This window comes from Callithrix jacchus, chromosome 7 (assembly GCF_049354715.1).
Source record: "Callithrix jacchus isolate 240 chromosome 7, calJac240_pri, whole genome shotgun sequence".
NCBI lineage: Eukaryota > Metazoa > Chordata > Mammalia > Primates > Cebidae > Callithrix > Callithrix jacchus.
The window spans coordinates 58,175,866-58,196,874 of NC_133508.1; the positions used below are offsets into that span (position 1 = coordinate 58,175,866).

The window sequence follows — 21,009 nt, forward strand, 5'->3', positions numbered from 1 at the left end:
GCCCACTGTTAGCTCCTAGGACTCTGTTGAGAATTAGACAAGGTTGTGGCTGCACTGTTCCTGCTGCCATGGGGAGGGTCTCCCAAAATGAATGGACAGAGAGGAAGGCCAGCCCATAGGCCTCAGACAGGAAAAAGGGTTTGCTCGTCATAAGGCCAGGCCAGCCCATGGTGGTGCTGAGCTAGTGAGGCATCTGCTGCTCTGGGGACTAAGCACTTTCGGTCCCTCAGCAGGGATAAAGTCACAGGCCTAGGCTGGCTGGACTCCCTCCACTGCCCCCAACCAGCTTCTCAGACTTTGTGCTCTTGGCCTCTTTGGGACCCCTCCAGGCCAGCAGCCATGCCCTCCCCTCTGTGAGCTGGGCAGGAAAACCCGACTCTGTTCCTGCCCAGTTCTCCTCAGCTTCTCCGAGCCCCTGCTCCTATTGCAAGGTGGGGTCCTAACCGCCTGGCATCCACACAGATCCTCTGGAGACACGCGAGTGGGTCAGGGCAGTCAAGAGTTGTGTGGGCTCAGACAGGTCACTCAGCTTTTGCAGGTCCCTGGCTTTGGCAAATGTGGCTGAGTGTCGGGTGCTGGTGTCTGTCTCCTTGTTCAAATCCAGGCTCGGGGTGTGACCCCAATGATCTTGAACTTAAACCCGAGCCACTGTGACCTCTTTCTCAAAGTGGGGATGAAACATATGCAAAATGGGGTCTGCCCCTCAAATGCACCTTGAAGGCATCAGACAACACAGACCGGGGGCCCCTCGAAGGGGGAGTTAAACAATTCAGTGATGAACATGAGTGAGCAAAACAGTGGGGGAGAGCGGGGGCAAGACCTGGCGTGGGAGGTGGGGAGGCCCTCGTGTGGCCTCTCAGAGCCCCAAATCCAATGAAGTAAGTAGCCCACTGGCGCATGCCCAGGGACTTAGCGCTCCCGAGGGCCCAAGGGCATCGCCAGGGCACAGCTCAGGGAGGGAAGCAGAGTGGGAGCAGCTGTGAAACTGGGTTTCAGGCCCTTAACAAAGGTCAATCTAACCTAGGGGTGTCCTCCCTGCAGACCTCACCTCCAGTTCTGCCTTGGCCTCTCACTGAGTCTTTGGGGCAGACATTTCCCCTCTCTGGGCTTTAGTTTCTCTATCTGTAAAATGGGTGGGATGCTATTTCAAGTCTTAGCAACTTCTAAAATCCCATTTTTTGAAGACCTACAACCAGTAAGCCTGCCTGAGGCCACCTCACGAGCCTATCTAAGCAGAGCTGGCAAAATCCTCCTCTCTGGGAGAGAGAAAGGCGAAACCCCTTAGCTGGGTCACACCCACCCTCCAAGGAGCCAACGCCCCCACACAGTGATGTGCCAAAAAGCGGGTGGAGAGCGAATTTGTGGGGAGATTTGCAAGGAAGGAATTGTGGGGAGGGGATTTGCAGTGAGAGCTATAGCTCGCCAGAGGCTGCACCTCTGCCGGGGAAGATGCTGAGTGAGGGTCAGAAGAAAGTTAGCATGGGAAATGTGACATCAGCAGAGGCAGATGGGAAGGAGTGCTATCTAAAAAATACTTTCATAAACTCACCTTCCAAGGAAGCCAAATTCTGTGGGTTTGCAGTAGAGCTAGGTCTGTACACTCTACTGGGCTCCATTTCCTCACCAGCTAAGTCAAAATAATAAAGTGAGGCCAGAGGCAGTGGCTCACCCTTGTAATCCTAGCACTTCGGGAGGCCGTGGTGGGTGAACTGTCTGAGCTCAGGAGTTTGAGACGAGCCTGTGCAACATTGTGAAACCCCGTCTGTACCAAAATATAAAAAATTAGCCAGACATGTCGGTGTGCATCTGTAATTCTAGCTACTTGGGAGGATGAGGCGGGAGAATCACTTGAACCCGGGAGGTGGAGGTTGCAGTGAGCCAAGATCACACCACTGCACTCCAGCCTGGGTGACAGAGTGAGACTCCATCTCAAAATAATAATAATAAAGTGGACTATGCAGGACTTTTCTAGAGACGTGATAAGACCTCGTGTCTAAATGGCCTGGTGCGTACTAGGGGCTCCATAAATGCTGGCTCCGTGCCGCCCCCACCACTGTTCACCAGGGTGCCCTCAGCGCCAAGGGTCAGACTCCCTCTACTGCCCCCCACCTGCTTCTCAGACTTTCTGCTCCTGGCCTTCTTGGGAGCCCTCCAAGGCAGCAGCCATGTGCCCTCCCCTCTGTGAACTGGGCAGGAAAGCTGGGCTCCATCCCTGTCCAGCTCTCCTCAGCCTCTCCTGAGCCCCTCATTCTCGCCGCTCCCTGCCAGGTACCGGGAGGCACTGCTTGCTGTTCCCTAGTTTGTCTTGTTCCCGCAGTGGGCCAGCCAGCAGTCTGGATGTTTATATTAGTGGGTCAGGGCCCCCTGCCTGCAGAGACTGGCTGAACAAACACACGCGGTCCCACGGCTTCTGGCGCCAGCCCCCACATACCACGCACCACCCAGGCTGCCTTGAGTCCACAGGGGTCCCCACCCCACTCCAGATCCTCTGTTTACACTTGGCAGGGGTGTCCAATCTTTTGGCTTCTCTGGGACACAGTGGAAGACAAATTGTCTTGGGCCACACATAAAATACACTAATGATAGCTGTTCAGCTAAAAAACAAAAGGTTTGTGCATAAATCTCATCATGTTTTAAGAAGTTTACTAACTTGAGGTGAGCCGCATTCAAAGCCATCCTGGGCTGCAGGTTGGACAAGCTTGTTCACAGATTCTCCCCATGGATTCTGTTTGAGGTTTGCTGCATCCAGCTGATACCTGAGACACTAACCCCGCCCAAGCCTCTCTCTGGGATCCAGCCGTCAACAGCTGTGTGGGCTCAGACAGGTCACCTGACTTTTCATTTATAAAATGGAGATGGCCAGGCACGGTGGCTTACGTCTGTAATCCCAGCATGAGGTCAGGGGTTCAAGACCAGTCTCACCAATATGGTAAAACTTCATCTCTACTAAAAATACAAAAAAAATTAGCCAGGTTTGCTGGCACGAGCCTATAGTCCCAGCTATTCGGGAGGCTAAGGCAGGAGAATCACTTGAACCCTGGAGGCACAGGTTGCGGTGAGCCAAGATCGCGCCACTGCACTCCAACCTGGGTGACAGAACGAGACTCTGTCTCAAAAATAAATAAACAAATAAAATAAATGGGTATGGTGACGGGGCCAACCCCACAGAAGACGGTGACGATCAAATGGGATAATGAGGGGTAGGCGCTAAGCATGGTGCTGCAGGGCTCATGGAAGGTGCTGGAGAAATAAGCTTTTTTAAAAAATTACTGTTTTATGAGTAATTGAAGAGTTTGGCCAAGAAGTCAAGTGGGTCCTGAGAATACAGCCTAAAAATAAATAGAAAATTCTTGGCCAGACTGTGCCAAGCACTTTCCTCGTGTGATCACACCTCACAGGAGATATGGTGTGTCATCATCCTTCATTTGCATAGATAGGGAACTGAGGCTCAGAGAGGTTGAGTTACTCAGAGGGGGTCACACAGCTCCCTGAGGGAAGCATGTGCCTGTTCCAGGGCCTGCGCTCTTACCCTCCACACTCACCCTCACTCCCACAGGGGCTGCAACCTCAGCTGTCTTTCTTCCCCCTACCCTTCTTCCTTCATGCTGGGGAGGCTTCCTGAGGTCCCCAGCCTCCCCTGCCTACTGCCTCGGTGGTACCTTGAGGACCTGTGATGCTTTTCCCTTGCCCCGGGTCTGAGCCTCTAGACCCTGCTGCTTCAGAGCCTCCTGGTTTGGAAAAGGGGAAAGGAGCTGTCTTTGACTCATCATCTACCCCATGCTGGCCACTGCACAGATATTTTCCCACATAATCTTCAAGATCACCCTGCGCTGCAGGTACTACCATCCCCACTTCACAGAGGAGGAAACCGAGGTTCCAAGGTGTGGTGTCACTTGCCGAGGATCCCACAGCTAGTACATGGCAGAGCTGGGGACGCAAACCCAGGGTGTGCTGACTCAAAGCTCATAAACTTGCTCTTCCCCAGGCTGACCCCTGCTTTTGAGAAAGATAAGACTCCACACAAACAACAAAAACCAGAAAGCCAGGCACGCCTTCAGGAGGGCCAGATAACAGCTGGGACGATATACAAAGAGGGGCTCAGGCTTCCTGGGGAAATCTATGTGAATACATACAGAGGAATTCCCCAACGGGAGGAGCAGCCCTGGGGCCCCCAGCAGCCAGGCCTGGGAAGAGAGTCTGTTGGGGACCCAAGCCTGGCCACAGGAAAGACAATTCCCAGTGCAGTGGCCTGTGGGTGCCTTCACAGGTAATCAACGTGGAATGAGCGCCTACAGGGTGCTGGACCAGGCACCAGGCTTGTAGCAGCCTATGATCTTACTCCATTTTTTCAGCAGTCCTGTAACACAGGAATTATCTTCTTATTTATTTAGTTATTTGTTGAGATGAAGTCTCACCCTGTGGCCCAGACTGATGTGTAATAGTGCAATCTCGGCTCACTGTGACCTCTGCCTCCCATGTTCAAGCAATTCTCCTGCCTCAGCCTCCCAAGTAGCTGGGATTACAGACATGCACCACCATGCTTGGCTAATTTTTGTATTTTTAGTAGAAACAGGGTTTCACTATGTTGGCCGGGCTGGTGTTGAACTCCTGACCTCAAGTGATCCGCCCACCTCGGCCTTCCAAAGTGCTGGGATTACAGCTGTGAGCCACCGTGCCTAGCCTATTTTCATTTAGAGAAGGGGAAACTGAGGCTGAGAGAGGGAAGAGTGCTTTCTAAGCATCCAAGACCACCTGGAAGGAGCAGGTTGGTCTGATTTCCATGTCTGAATGAAACACAGCTGCATCTCCAGCCACCTTTTGATCAGGTCTGGTCTCCTTCCTCCTCTGCCTGAGACTCCCTCACTGCTGCCCCCACCTCACTCATGTCAGGAGTTGGAACAACTTCTGAAGTCAGCATTATATACCCATTTTACAGATGAAGAGACAGAGGCTCAAAAAGAAGTGGCAAGGCAGCTTCCTGGTAAGATGGACTGGGGATGGGGGTGTGGATGAAACCAGGAGACCCCACACCCCACCTGACCCCGGACTGCCGCTCCCTCACTAACGACTGGGTCAGTGCCACCCACCTCTAGTAAATGCTTCCATTCCCACAACCATGGGCACCTTGTGGAAGATTTTGTAGCCCTTAGCCCAGCAGAATCCCAGGCAGCCTGGCTGCATGGTTGCCATGGAAACACCAGTGGGTTCTTTGAGGGCAAGAGAGCAGCCAGCCTTTCTCGCGTAGCCAGTGTAAGGTGCAGGCTGAGGCAAAGGTTGGGGCTGTGCCACACTCCAGGGCCTCAGGCCTTGTGACCAAAATGGCAGTGTCACTGCTGGCACAGTGGATGGGGACACCAGGGCAGTGGCACTGTTTGGCCCTGAGGAGTTGGAAGTTGACCTAACAACACAGCTGGGGAAAAGGACAAGAGAACCTAGCAATGGAGAGGAGAGGCACAGGAAAGGGGGCAGACAGAGAAGGGTGTCGCGAAGGACTAGAGGTTCTGATCTAGCACTCTGCTGAGAGAGAGAAACGGGGAGGCTGACAAGGGAAGTGGGCATGAGCCCCCAATGAGGACGCACGTGGACCCACCTTCTGCTGGAAACTGTGCATGTTTGGTGAAAACCCCTGACTGGGGCTTTGGAGGGAGGACAGGTCCCGGGCTCAGAGGTTGGGGTCATTTCCAAAAACACAGCTGCTTATACTTTTTCAAAGCACCCACACAGCAGAGGAGAGTCAACCCACGCTCTGGCAGGTTTGAGGTCACAGCTAAAAGCTGTAAAAAAAAAAGCTGAAGTCTCATTTTCTTTTGAGTCTCAAAAATTTGTGCCAATTCTGCATTCTACTCCAAAATAGTACCTTTGTATTTTATGATACAAGTACCCTACTCTGTTCCCCAGGGCAATCTCACACACTGGTATGAGCAGCTCAAATAAAAAAATTAAGGATGAAACCTCAAGGGTAGATAAGCTGACCTTGAGAGCACGAGTGGAGAAAGGCCCTAGCCTCCCAGAACAACACAGCTGGGGCCAGGGGAGGGCTGTGGATCAAAACACACATGGCCCGGACCGCAGGCCAGACACTCTGCCAGCTGCTCACATTAACTCACTCATTCATTTCCCACTTATTCTCTCTAAAATCATGTGCCTACTACATGTTAGCATCATTCTAGACAGATATAGCAGGAAACAAAACAGACAAAATCCTTGGCTTCGGGCCAAGTGCAGTGGTTCATGCCTGTAACCCCAGCACTTTGGGAGGCTGAGATGGGAGGATCACCTGAGTCTGGGAGTTCGAGACTACAAAGATCGCCCCACTGCACTCCAGCCTGGGGGACAGAGTGTTACCCCATCCCAAAAAACTAAAAATAAAATAAACCTTGCCTTCATGAAACTTACATGCAGCATGTTAGACTGTGGGAGGGGCTGAGGGGAACAATGAAGTAGTAAAGGGAAACAGAAAATGGGAGATATGGGCAATTTTCTTTCTTCCCTCCGTCCCTCCCTCCCTCCCTCCCTCCCCTTTTCTTTCTTTTTCTCTTTCCTTTCCTTTTCTTTTCTTTCTGATACGGAGTCCCACTCTTATTGCCCAGGCTGGACTGCAATGGTGCAATCTCAGCTCACTGCAACCTCTGCCTCCCAGATTCAAATGACTCTCCTGCCTCAGCCTCCTGAGTAGCTGGGATTACAGGTGCGTACTCCCACACCCAGCTAATTTTTGTATTTTTAGTAAAGACGGGGTTTCACCATGTTGGCCAGGCTGGTCTCGAGAGGGCAATTTTCAATAGGGAAAGGCCTCTCTGAGAAGTGACGTTTCAGTAAAGACTCAAAGGAAATGAGGTTGCTTTGCATTTTCTCATTTGTTTTTCACAACTATGCATGGGAGTTAATGTCTTACGTTTTATAGATAAGAAAAGTGAGTCTCAAAGAGGTAAAATTATTTACTTAAGGACACCTAGAAATTACACCTAGTTATTACTGGGAAATTGGGGTAAAGCATGACACTGAATCCAGGCCCAGCTGCTCCTCTCTAGGGAGGACAGTTAGAAGCACCCCTGCCCACCCTTCCCCAGGCCCTGGCAGACATCACTAATTCATCTAATCCATCACACCTCTTCCCTCACTAGGGCCAGATTTCCAAATCCTCAGAAGCAGCACTACCAATCAATAAGGATTGGCACAAGCTCCCTGGAGGTGGTGGCAAAGACCACAGGGACTTAGCAGATGACAGAGGGAGGGCATCTTCCAGGAAGCCGGGAGCCCTTTGCTACCTCTCCACCATATACCTTTTGTTTTGTTTTGAGATGGAGTTTTGCTCTTGTCACCCAGGCTGGAGTACAATGGCACAATCTTGGCTCACTCCAACCTCTGCCTCCCAGGTCCAAGCGATTCTCCTGCCTTAGCCTCCGGAGTAGCTGGGATTACAGGCATGCACGACCACACCCGGATAATTTGTTTTGATTTTTAGTAGAGACGGGTTTTCATCATATTGGTCAGGCTGGTTTCAAACTGCTGGTCTCAAGTGATCCACCTGCTTTGGCCTCCCAAAGTGCTGAGATTGCAGATGTGAGCCACCTTGCCTGGCCTGTTCTATTTCTTTTTTTTTTTTTTTTGGGGGGGCGAGGAAGGCAGGAAGGAAGGGAATAAGGACGGTAGGGAGGAAGGAAGGGATGAAGGAAGGAAGGAAGGGAGGAAGCGGGGAGGGAGGGAGGGAGGGAAGGGAAGAAAGGAAATCAAGCAATGAAAGAGACATTGCCGACCTGGATCTAGAGGTTTACAAGTTGATTTCTTTTTTTTTTGAGAGAAGGAAAGAAAAAAAAAAAAAAAAAAGTAAGTAAAGGAGAGGAAGAGAAAGAGGGAGAGTAAATGGAAATATTGCTTTATTTTGAAAAAAATTGGGTATTAATAATGGCCAATCAATGTTTCATTTAAACTTATGGGTAGGTGTGATGTGGTATTGACAAGAATGTATATTTTGTGTATTTGAAGTGGAGAGCTCTATAAATATTTATTAAGTTTACTTGTTCTGGATCTGAGTTCGAGTCCTTGATATCCTTATTAATTTTCTGTCTCACTGAATCTAAGTCTCGTATCTGGGTGTTAGGATCGTTAGCTCTTGTTGTTGCATTGATCCTTTTACCACTATATCTTTGTTGCTTTAAAATCTATTTTATCTGATACAAGAATTGCAACTCCTGCTTTTTATTTATTTATTATTTATTTTTGCTCTCCATTTGGTTGGTAAATCTTTCTCCATCCCTTTGTTTTGAGTCTTTGTGTATCCTTGCATGTGATGTTCTATTTCTTAAAGAGACAATGTCTCATTCTGTTGCCCAAGCTGGAGTGCAGGCTTGATAGCTCATGCAGCTTCGACCTCCTGGGCTCAAGCGATCCTCTTGCCTCAGCCTCCTGAGTAGCTGGGACTACAGATGCGCACCACCTCACTCAGCCTCATATACCTTCTTAACTGGGTGGGCAGAGGAAGCAGCAGGCAGAGGTCCATCCCCAAGGGAGAAACCATCCATAACTGGGGGACTAAGGGGGACACTCCACCCACTCAGCCCAGCATGCTTCGTCCAGGGTGACTCTGATGACTGCCACAGCTGTTGTTTACTGACTTTAGGTCTGACTGCCCCCTCCAGAGTTGCCCTAGAACCCCTTTGTTTGTAGCTGGAGTGCTCCTCAGAGCTGAGAAACAAGTTTGGAGAGCACCAGGAGGGGCCTCCCCACCCCTCCCCTTTCCCACATGAAAAGAAACATTTCAGGGTTGAAGAAATGACTCATTCTCCCCAGAGAGGGCTGGAGCTGAGCTGAATCAGGCAAGAGCCCGAGGGTCACTTAATCGGCCTCCCTGCTCTGGCAGAGATGGCTCTGGGCCCCCCCAGGTAGTCAGGGACAAATGGAGGTAGAGATGGCAGAGAGATAAGTAGCTAGTGGAGTGTGCCAGCCTCTCTTTCCCCAACAGAATGTGTCACTGGGTGTCACCCAGCACTGCTCAAGTTGAACCTGATGCAGAAGAAAAATTCCTCTGGACTTTCCTGAACGAGCTTTATGGCTGAGTCACTGCCACCTGGGACTGTAAGAAAAGTCACAAATCACCAAAGAAGGAGAAAAACAGTTCCCGTTAAGCCCCATCTTCGGTGGAGGTATCAGAGTTCTCCAGGAGAAGGGCCCACATATGTTGTTCTGGGTTTTGTTCTCTAAGGAAACATGCTACATAATGGGGCGGGGCGGGGGGGTCGAAACTGGTTGCAAAACTGCGAAGTGCAATTTTGTGCACTGGATTCAATTTCATTTGCTGATGTTCAACACTGAGAGATGTAGCCCTCGTGACCAGATGAACCATAAAATAGCTCCGGGACCACCAACCTGGCACCTGATGGCTTGTTCCTGCTCCCCCCACTTTCCCTGCATCAGCCTGCGAGGTGTCCCCCCCACCCACCCACACACATATCTTTCTCTGAGCTTCTGCTCAAGGCAGGTGCCAGGACAAGCCAGGGTTTCTGCCCTTGAGGGGTTCCCCTCCAGTGGTGAGAAGTAACGTCACAATTAAAGGGCCAGAGGGCCTGGAGGCCAGAACAGTACCAGTTCCTCATATGGATTGAAATTTGCTTCCAGGTGCCTGTGCCCACCCCAGAAAGGGCACGCCTGCTCCCCTGCAGGGCAACCCCACAACCTTCTTATCCTCTTTTGCTGCCCTCCTCCCTCCTTGCTGTGCTTGGTCTTTTTCAGCCACCAGCAAAACGCCCTCAGCCTTGAAGTCAGATGCTCTACAGGAGCCTGCAAAAACAGACTCAGGAGTTGTGTGGCCTTGGCCGAGTCACCTCACCTCTGACCAAGCCTCAGCCTCCTGATCTGTTAAATGGAAACACAATAGGACCCACTTCTTTGGAGTTGACTGAGGTATGAATTGAGTCAATGCATTCATTGCTCAGCACAGGGCCTGGTTCAAAGTTAATGCTGGATAAACTGTGGTTCCCACCTCCTGCTCCATGATGCAGACATGAAACAGACATGAGAAGCAATGAGAACGGGCAGCCGCAGAGCAACACCACGCAAGGAGTCCTGCCTCCTGTCCCAAAGCCAGCCAGAGGCCCAAGGGGTCCTGACTGCTCTCTGAAGCCGCCAGTGGCACTTTCGCCAGCCACCTCGTTTCCAAACTTGCTGCCAGCTTCCCCTAGTACAGTGATTTCCACAATGGAGCTCCTGGCTGCAGGAAGGGGGGTTTCTTTGGCTTGTCCTAAAATGGCCTCACCTGGACCCACTGAGGTGTGGGGACCAGGGGGCTGGGCCTGGACCTATGAGCATATTTCCTGCCTCTTCTCAGCCCCCATCCTTCTGCCACCCCACGTTCTCAGCCAACAATAGCTGCTTCCTAGGCTCAGCTGCCACACAGCACGAGCTCCCTGAGCAAAAATACCCACGCGGGGGAGGGTGGGGAGGTGCAGGAGGGGCCACAAAGGGGGAGGGCTGGAAGAGGGGGTGGCAAAAGCAAACTCATCTCTTGAGCGCCTACTGTGTGTCAGGCTGAGAAAGGTGAAGCCCCTGGGGGTTAGACTGTGGGGTCTGGTGTTGGGGGTGCTGGTCTCTAAGAGAGCAGGGCCTTCAGTCCCCAGAGAGGGATCAGACCCAGGTCCAGGGTCTAGGGGCAATTACCAGGGAGAAGAAGGTGGCTAAGTGGGGAGCAGGCCCTAGAACCTAGTAAGAAAAAGGGGGGCCTGAACCCCAAAGAAAGATCCAAATCTTAAGGGAAATGGGTGCTCAGGTACAAGGAGATGAGGTTCATAACAGGGAGTTATGACGATCTCAGATCTTAGGAAGGGGGTGGTTTGGAGCAGGGCAGGGAGGCAGGACAAGGCATGCAGAGCTAAGAATCCATTTAACTGAGCAGCACCTCACAGGTCTAGGTGTCAACTGGGGGACCTGGGGAAGAAGACAGAAATCCTAAGAAGGCAGCCAGCAGTCTGCAGTTCCAGAGCCTGGATGGGGGAGCAGCTCCCCACTGCTGGGAAGACCCCACTGGGCACAGAGAGGGTCTCCCCAAGCTTTGGTTCCTGCGCCTTCTTTCTCTTCATGGCAGGGGCATCACCTCCGATCCCTGGGAACACCCTGCTCTCCAGCAAGGGGCTGTGTGTGCACAGTGGCTCTGGCCCTGAACCCCACCTCTGTGGACTCCGTCAAAGCCTGGGGAGGACAAGGTCCTGAGGGCCCTGGTCTCACTGGGGTCGCACAGGTCACACGGAAAGAATTTGGAGGTCACAGTGCTGCCCTCCCTGTAGACGCTTCAAAGCACCCCACTCCCTTGAAGCTGTCAGACTCTGCAGGGAGCAGGGGCATGGGGAGGGGCACAGCCACCAGGAGGCTGGGAAGAAGGACACTGCCGGAGCAGCTGCCGGGAATCTGGGGCCGAGTCCGAGTTTGGCTGGAAGGCCCTGGGATGGAAGGCTCCAGCTCAGCATCTGGGCTGACGCTTGGCCTGTGTGACTCCCGCAGCTCACGCAACCTTTCTGGGCTCTGTGTTCTCATTTGTCAAAGCAATGAGCTGATCCCCTGCCCCACTCCAATCCGTCACCAGGCCCCGCCCACTCTACTAGTTTCTCTGTCTGCCTCTCCCTCGACACTACCACCAGCCTGGGCAAAGCCACTGTCTTCCGATGCCACACTTGCCCTCCCCACTCAAGCCAAGTTGGATCCTCTTAGCTCCCTGCTGACACCCCTTCCAGAGCCAGGAGATCCCCCACCTTACTCATTACATATTTTTGCCTTTTCTTATTTTGAGGGCACAAATGGAGTCTTTTGGTATAGAAGAAAATAAAGCCTCACCTGGTCTGCAGCTATGTCAGGGGTCCCCTGGGCCTCAGCACAGTGCCAGTCCATGGCCTGTTGAGGTGAGCTGCGGGTGAACATTCCTGCCTGAGCTCCGCCTTCAGTCAGATCAGCATGGCATTAGATTCTCATAGGAACACAAACCCTGTTGTGAACAGCACATGCCAGGGATCTAGGTTGTGTATTTTTTTATGAGACTAACTAAGCCTGATGAACTGAGGTGGAACAGTTTCATGTACTGGCTTAGTTAGATGCTCATAAGGGAAACCATTCCCCCTACCCTGTCCATGGAAAAATTGTCTTCCACAAAGGCTGGTGCCAAAAAAGTTTGGGGACTGCTGCTGTAGGTCACTCACCCCAGGGCCTTTGCACATGCTATTCTCACAGCCTAGAATCTTCTTCTATCCATTTCTTTGCCAGGTTAACACTTAACGCATCCTTCAGATCTCTTCTCAAATCCTTCTTCCTCAAGGACATCTTCCCTGCTTCTGCTCTCTGCCGGAAATGGCTCCTCTGACATAAACTCCATAGCAACCTGCTCATAATTAGAGATCTGCGCAATCATCCAAAACCATGCCTGCTTGCTGAGCATTCTACACTATGTGGCCAGCACACAGCAGGTGCTCAGGAAATGGTAGCTGTTGCCACCACTGATCATCCCACATTTACCTGCGGTGGTATTTGGCAGATGCCTCAAGAATCTGTGTGTAGTCCAGGCATGGTGGCTCATGCCTGTCATCCCAGCACTTTCGGAGGCTGAGGCGGGAGGATCACCTGAGGTCACAAGTTCAAGACCAGCCTGGCCAACATGGTGAAACCCCGTCTCTACTACAAATACAAAAAATTAGCCAGGTGTGATGGTGCGTGCCTGTGATCCCAGCAACTGGGAGGCTGCGGAAGGAGAATCACTTGAACTTGGGAGGCAGAGGTTGCAGTGAGCTGAGATCATGTTACTGCACTCCAGCCTGGGCAACATGAGTGGAACTCCGTCTCAAAAAAAAAAGAATCTCTGTGTGGGAGTGTGCAAAAGCAACCATGTGGGGGTAGTGGGGTATTAGGAAGCACACAAGACTCAGCAGCTGAGGAGTCTGCTTTCACATCGCAGCTCTGCCACGACAAGCTTTGGGCAAGGTGCCTCCTCTCTGAGCCTCAGTTTCCTCATCCAGTTGAACCAAAGGTTGAATTAATGCTTTGGACATGCTGGGTGTTCATCATGACTGGTGGGGATTTCTCTCTAGACTCCCACTTCCCTTTGCATCCATTTCCCCCACCAGGCGATATCTGATGGCTGAAGTGACCAAATAAAGTAGCCAGGATAGTGTTGGGCCCAGAAAATACATGTAATAAATTAAGATTTCTAGCATGTTCTATGGTCCACCAGCATCGGAATCGGGCATTCTGCTGGAAATCTAGGTTCCTGGACTCTCCCCTTCCTTACTGAGTTAGAACCTCTAGGATGAGGGCAATGAAACTTGCATTTTTAACCAGCATTCCTGCTGATTCTCATGCACATTCTGGTTGAGAAGCACTGAAGTCGATGCAACCTTGTGCTTGCTACTGCTTACTTGCAATTCCTGGTGTCCTGATCACGAGCACAGAGGTGAGCGTCACCAGGAAGGTGCATGGCCTTCAGAACCTGGTGTTCTTCCTGACGGCCTAAAAACAAGAGTCACAAGCACAGGCCTTGCAGTTAGATTGAGGTGCAAATTCCAGTCCCTCTACTTACTGGCTTAGCTGTGTGACCTTGGGCACATGGCTCAACCTCTGTGATTCACCTTCCTCTTGCTTAAAATGGCAGTAAATTCTCTCTACCTGCCAGGGTTGTTACAATGATCTGAGGAGGTGCCTTATGCAAAGCACAGTTCATGTGCTCAGGGCAAACAGTAGAAAAACAAAACAGGAAATGCTTCTCTGTCTCTCTGCGCCTCCTACCTGCCTCAGGAGAACTGGGGTGGAATCTGTGTACCCTTCTCAGGACACCACAAATCCTAGTCACTTAGAGGGACAGAGACTCCCTGCAAGGCTAGTCAACTACCAACCACCCTTGCAGAAGGGAGAGAAAGAAGGAGTTTTTAAAGAGCAAAAGCAAGAATTGGATGGGAAATTGGCTGGGTGGTTGTTCAGGGCTTGCGTGGAGTAACCCAGGACCCAGAGTGTCTCATCTTCCAAGGCTAGGCCTTGGAGGGCAGCAGGGCCAAGCATGCCACAGTAGGCAAGAACACAGACTCTGGAGCCACACTGTTCAGGTTTAAATTCTGGCTCTGCTACTATTAGCTCTGCCTAGCTGGCAAACTCCTACTCATCCTTCAAGACCCAACTCAAACATCACCTCCCTGGGCCAAGTTAGTGATCTATTCCTCTGGGTCTTCTCCCTGCCCACATACTCACCAAATACTTTTTCTTTTTAAACAGAGTGTCCCTCTGTCGCCCAGGCTGGAGCCACTGCAACCTCTGCCTCCTGGGTTCAAGCGATTCTCGGCCTCCTGAGTAGCTGGGACCACAGGCGCGTGCCACCATGCCCAACTAATTGTTTTGTATTTTTAGTAGAGATGGGGTTTTGTCATGTTTGCCAGACTGGTCTTGAATTCCTGGCCTCAAGTGAACTACCCACCTTTACCTCCCAAAGTTCTGGGATTACAGGTGTGAGCTAACAAGCCTGGCTGTACTCACCAAATACTATTCAGCAATTTACCTGCTGATTTGCCTATCTCCCCCACAGGCCTGCGAGCTCCTGGCAGGCCCAGACTCCACCATGCCTGGCACAGGAAATGTACTCAGCAAATGTTGGTTTAGTTTGAATTCCAACTTTCTCAGCCTTCTGAGTTTCCTTTCTCTCCCCATTAAATGCTTCCTATGCTAATCCTTCTTCTTCCCCCTGACTCAGGTCCTTTCTTTTCTGGGCCTTAAATTTCCACACCCACTTCCTTGAAGGTCCATATCTCCTCAACCCTGTGCTGATGCTGAAGGCAGGCCATACAGGAAGACCTGAGATTCATTTCTTCACTTTTGATGGCTGCTGCAAAGGACCCTCATGGAAGACAAAGTGCTCAGAGTCCACGAGACTGGTTGGTCATAAGGACTACGACCAGCTGGCAGAAGTCAGTTATGGAGGAAGCACCAGGCGGATTCAGCCATGCAGGTGGCTCACGCCTGTAATCCCAACTTTGGGAGTCCACGGCAGGAGGATGGCTTGAGCCCTAAGTTTGAGACCAGCCTAGGCAACATAGTGAGACCCTGTCTTTACAAAAAACTTAAGTAGCCAGGTGTGGTGGTGTATGCTTGTAGTCTCAGTTACTCGAGAGGCTGAGATGGGAGGATTGCCCCAGTCTGGGAGGTTGAGGTTGCAGTGAGCCATGATGGTGCCATCGAATTCCAGCCTGGGTGACAGAGTGAGACTCCGGTATAAAAAAAAAAAAAGAACGTGGACTCTGTAGCCAAAACTTCCCAGGTTCAACTCTAGCTCTGCCTGTTACTGACTGAGAAGAGAGACAGATTACCTCTCTTGCCTCAGTTTTCCCACCTACAAAACAGGAATAATGATATAAGTCCCCATAGGGTGGATGTGAAGATTAAGTAAATTTAGAACAGAACATATTTAGTGCTATACCTGGCACACAGCAAACACTCAATAAACGCTATTATTATGACGTGAGAGCTAAGACTGGTAAACGCTGTGGGTAGGAAAGAACAGAGGATGACAGCATAAAGTCCTGACGCACCGGAAGTTACCACGATGTCACTCCCCACAAGGAAACATCAGACATCACCAGTCCTAGAAGGCTCTTCAGAAGCAACTTGCCAGCACCGGGCTGATCATGCTCTGATAGTATTGGAGTCAGTTTGCCCAACTTTCCTCCATGGATGTGAGCTCACTAAGAGCAGCCTTACCCCGCCTCCCCCCAACCCTATCCCCAGCACCCAGTGGTGTACAGCAGGGTTGTGGGAAAAATCCAAAGCTCAGAGGGGAAGACAAGCTTAAGACGTGGCCCGAGTCCCCACGCAGCCTTTCTGGGGAGCCTGCTTTACTGGGAAAGCAACTCGCCAATGCCGTGGTGCAAACCCCTAGAGAGTCTGCATCCCTTCCAATCCCATCCTTGCCAGGCGCTGGGAACGCAGAGATGAAAAGGCAGGGGCTCTGCTCCAGCAAAACCCTGTCTAGTAATAAATCAGGTGACATTTATTAGGCACTTACTGTAGGGCAGGCACTGATCCTAGCACTTTACAAGAATCTGGTCGCTCATTTAAACAACACTCTAACTTTGGCACTCTCGTTATTCCCATTTTACTTATGCAGAAATAGAGGCTAAGAATTAAGTACTTTGCCTCAGGCAGCTCTGGTAAATGGCAGAGCTGGGATTCGAACCCAGGCAGGCTGGGTCGGAGCTTGAACTCTTGATCTGTGAGGGAAGTGGGGAGGAGAAAGGAGAAGGGAGGTGAGGAGCGGGCAGGGGAGGGAGAGAAAGATTTCAGTCCAAGGTGACCTGAGAGAAGGCAGTTAGGGGAGGAGTTAGAGGGAAGGGGGCTGCAGAAACACAGAATGGAGATGGGGTGGGCGGATGGTGAAGAAGGTTTCTAAGAACAGCTATGGAAAGAGGAAGAGACCTAAAGAATTCAGGACATGTGTCAACACTGTTACAATATTAGTGCCATCCGATTCTTTGAGTCTAGCACCAAATATGCACCATGCATGCGAGTGCTTCTCTGAACATTTGCAATTGTCCTGGGAGGGACTGTTATCCTCCCTTCACAGACACAGAAATCCAAAGCTCAGAGAGGAAGACACGCCTGCTAGAAGTCCTCTGTGACAATTTAGCAGTGGATCCAGGGTTCAAGCTCAAGTTAATCCCACAGCCCCTGGTCTTAACCACTAGGTCACACTGAACAAACAGGTATTGGTGGTGTGTGGTAGCCATCCAATGCAGAAGGCGGGGAGCCACCCAGCTTTTCACCTGGGGCCTGTACTTAGTGCCTGTCTGTGTCTCCATCTCCCCCAACCCAATATGGGCTGGAGGCAGATAGCACAGCTCCAGCTCACCTGAGCCGTGTGTGTGTGTGTGTGTGTGTGTGTGTGTGTGTGTGTGTGTTGGGGTGGTAGTGGCAATTTAGGGCCTGGATAAGGGGTCTCTCAAATATAATGGGGAAATAAAAATAAGTAGCAGAGAGATTCTCATCTTCTCTGACTAACTGCTTTCATTGGAAAACAGCATATGTGAGGGCCAGCACGCAGTCATTCTTTCCAGTACTTCAGGATGTTAGAATGACAGAACCATAGGCCAGGCACAGTAGCTCATGCCCATAATCCCAACACTTTGGGAGGCCAAGGCAGGCAAATTACTTGAGGTCAGGAGTTCGAGAACAGCCTGGCCAACATGGCGAAACTCTGTCTCTACTAAAAATACAAAAATTAGCCAGACATGGTGGTACCTGCCTGTAATCCCAACTTCTTGGAGGCCAAGGCAGGAGAATTGCTTGAACCCAGGAGTGGAGGTTATAGTGAGCCAAGATCGTGCCACTGTACTCTAACGTGGGCAATAGAGCCAGACTTCGTCTCAACCAAACAAACGAAAAGAATGACAGAGCCACAACAGTAATAACAGCTCCCACCTCCCAAGGACCAACTCCGAGCACCGTCCTATGAGCTTTACAACCTGTCATAAATCATCAACCATGTTTCACAACACCACGATGAGAAAGGTGCTACCATCATCCCATTGCATAGAAGAGAAAACTGAGGCTCAGAGATGGTCACTCACCAAAGGTCACCTAGCTGGGACTAAGTGACAGAGCTTGGACTAGAACCCACATCTGTCTGGCTCCAAAACCTCCATACCTCCATCTTACCTAGAAAGAACGCTGGATGAGGAGTCCGGAATCAGGGTCTAACTCTAGCTTGCTGCATGGCCTCAGGTAAGTCTCTTTCCCTTTCTGAGCCTTCGTCTGCCCCATGAGGAAGTTGGCCTCAATGACATCCAAGTCCCACCTCCTGTGACTCTGTGCACTCATGCCCTCCCCTCCACCACCCCCACCCACCACACCGGAAGCCCAGTGGGATGCCGAGTAACCCCCACTTAACTCTCACGGGCAAAGGAAGATGAAGTCACGCTTATGGCCATCTTCCACCCCAGACCAGCCCAGGACACAAGGAACCACAAAGCCACAGGATTCCCTCCAGCCTGGGCGTGGGAACAGCAGCCCTAGGGCGGAGGGGCTGGGCATCCCTGTCAGTCACTTCCTCCGCCCTCACTTCTCGGCAGGGTGTGCTGCGGAAGTGAGGGAGGCAGGCTCCAGCTCGATGCCCTCTGGCTCTGTTTCTCTGTGTCCCCAGGGGCTGGGATGGTGGGGGCTGGGATGGTTCGAACTGGTCACTCTGGAAGAATTCCAAGCCCATCCTGCAAGGCTGAGTTCAAATGGAGGTTCAGACAGGTCTGTCTGGCTCCATGGGCAACTTCTGCCCCCTGTGCTCTGCTGCCAGCAAGGCCTCAAAGCCTCTGAGATGCCTGGCTACCTCTCTCCCCTCCCTGAAGCAGCTGTCCAAATCCCAGATCCTGCAGAAACCTAAGCCTCCTCACCCTCAGGACGGAGGAATATCCTGAGGCCCATGCTCCTGCCTCCCTCCTGCCCCCTACAGTCCATGCTCCACACAGCAGCCAGGGCCTTTCCAAACAGAAACCAAACCCAGTGGCCCGGCCACGTGGGGCCCTCCAGTGGCTTCCCACCACTCTTAGAACGAAATGCTGACCCCTGCCCCACCAACAAGGCTGTCCATGGCCTGCCCCTCTCCAGGCCCACCTCTCCCCAGCCTTCCCTCTGCCCTCCACTGCCTCTGCCCGCCCACACCAGCGTTCACCCGCTACATGTGCCAAACTTGCTGTTCAGGCTGTTGGGAACCCTCATCTCCCTCTTTGCCCAGCTGCCCCCTCCTCCACCTTCAGGTCCCAGCTTGGACGCCGCCTCCTTTCCTGGCCACTCCTCTAGAGCAGCCCACTCCCTTCAAAGCCGCTCTCCACCACCCGGCCCTGTTTTCTCTCCTCTCCTCTCTAGGAGCGATCCTTCTGGTGGGTGGCTTTGCCTGTTTGGCCTCCAGCTTCCTCCCCTAGAGCACAGCTCCTTAGGGGCAGGGATGTGGCTGCCCCATTCCCTTCTGTTCCCACAACAAGGCAGGACCTCCTTAGGTCCTCACAACCCTGAAGATGAGGACGCTGCAGCTCTGGGAGGTGAGGTGAGCAGCCCGAAGTCCCAGAGGCTGGGAGTAGCAGGGTTCAGACCCAGGGTGACCCAGTGCCAAGGCTGTCGCCTGCCAAGCATCTGTGGTGGGGCTCTCATGGCTAGGGGCCCACTCTGGGGGGCTCTCACCCAGGGAGGACAGAGTTGCAATGAAGCTCTTAGGGAGGGTACCAAGAATGAGGGCCTGTCAGCTTTCCCAAATGGTCCTTCTGCAAGCTACAGGCCAGCTGGGGCCCCTGCCTGGGGTACATGAGATCTTGTGGGTGAAGAGCCACCAAACACCGGGAGCAAAGGCTCCCTAATGAGGGAGACCACAGACACGGGGAGCTGGGGACGCTTTCGGGAAGCTTCGACCCGCCCAGTGCTTGACGGAAGGGGAAAGTGAGGACATGAGGAAGAGGGAGGGAAGGGACTTGCCTGAGGTCACATAGCCAATCAGTGGGTCTCCAGGGCCAGGGCCCCTTCCCTACCCTGCAGAACAGTAGGTGAAGCCCAAAGCCCAGGGTCTGGGCAGAGTGCCAGCCTAGAGCTGCCAGGCCCTGGGGGCAGAGGCAGGGCCACAGAGAGAATCTAGGGCATTAAGACAAAGAAAGGACTCAAATTTCTTCCTTCTTTCAAAAAACACTTACTGAGACAGGCAGTGGCTCATACCTGTAATCCCAGCACCATGGAAGGCCAAGGCAGGTGGATCACTCAAGCCCAGGAGTTCTATACCAGCCTTGTCATCATAGTGAGACCTTGTCTCTACAAAAAATCAAAACATTAGCTTGGTGTGGTGGTACACACTTGTGGTCCCAGCTACTCAGGAGAGGTGGGAAGAACACTTGACCCCAGAAGTTCAAGGTTGCAGAAAGCTGCGTTCATGCCACTGCACGAGAGAGTGAGAGACCCTGTCTCAAACACAAAAGCATTCACTGAGGCCGGGCGTGGTGGCTCACACCTGTAATCCCAGCACTTTGGGATGTCAAGGTGGGCATTCACCTGAGGTTGGGGGTTTGAGACCAACCTGACCAACATGGTGAAACCCCATCTCTACTAAAAATACAAGAGTGTGGTGGCGTGCAGCTGTAATCTCAGCTACTCAGGAGTCTGAGGCAGGAGAATCACTTGAACCTGGACGGTAGAGATTACAGTGAGCCAAGATTGCATCACTGTACTTCCAGCCTGGACAACAGAATGAGACTATATATATATATTATTATTTTTTTTTCCCACTGAGAGCCTACTCTAGGCTAGGGCTTGGGCCCGTTAGCAAAGTGAATGACACAGTCTGAAAATGGAACACCTACCTTGGAGAACTGTGCGGCAGTTTCTAGGAAAGCTAAACATGCAGCTGGATATGGTGGCGCACACCTGTGTAATCCCAGCACTGTGGGTTGATCACCTGAGGTCAAAAGTTCAAGACCAGCCTGACCAACATGGTGAAACCCTGTCTTTACTAAAAACACAAAAATCAGCTGGGTGTGGTGGCAGGTGCCTGCAATCCCAGCTACTTGGGAGGCTGAAGCATGAGAATCACTTGAACCCAGGAGGCTGAGGTTGCAGTGAGCCGAGATCCAGCCATTGCACTCCAGCCTGGGCAACAAGAGTGAAACTCCATCTCAAAAAAAAAAAAAGAAAGTTAAACACACATTGCCCCTCTGACCCAGCAGCTGTACTCCTAAGTATGTGTCCCGGAGAAATGAATGCTTAGGTCTGCAAAGAGATACATATGAGAATGTCACAGCAGCCTCAAGCTGGAATCAACCCAAATGTCAGTCACAGACATTTACATGTACATCCACCCAATGCGGCACGACTCAGCCTAAAAAGGAGCAGATACTGGTTCAGGTGACACAAACGTCAAACATTCCGTGCTGTCCAACACTGAGGGAAAGCAGGCACAGAAGAGTACACATGAATGAATCCACGCAGAGAAAGCTCAAAACCAGGCCGAACTAGAGGGACAGTGGCCACCTGTTG

General features: G+C 51.8%; 1 protein-coding gene across 11 annotated transcripts in view; it reads right to left on the reverse strand.

Moving 5' to 3' along the window:
- The window catches only part of ECE1 (endothelin converting enzyme 1), a 128,782-nt gene that overhangs the window by 97,645 nt on the left and 10,128 nt on the right, over positions 1-21,009 (reverse strand). For 3 of the 11 annotated variants that reach the window (XM_035308048.3, XM_078330676.1, XM_078330675.1), the window contains one exon: positions 13,389-13,479. The exons of 4 other annotated variants lie outside the window; for them this stretch is intronic. Coding sequence is in view for 3 of the 7 variants with exons in the window: in XM_078330674.1 (XP_078186800.1) it covers positions 11,821-11,904 (84 nt within the window). In the remaining 4 variants the exon portion in view is untranslated. Of the gene's footprint in view, positions 1-11,820; positions 11,969-12,179; positions 12,314-13,388; positions 13,480-17,664; positions 17,763-21,009 lie in introns of those variants that run through there. 4 more of the 11 variants (XM_078330674.1, XM_078330673.1, XM_035308051.3 and 1 more) reach the window with 4 other exon arrangements.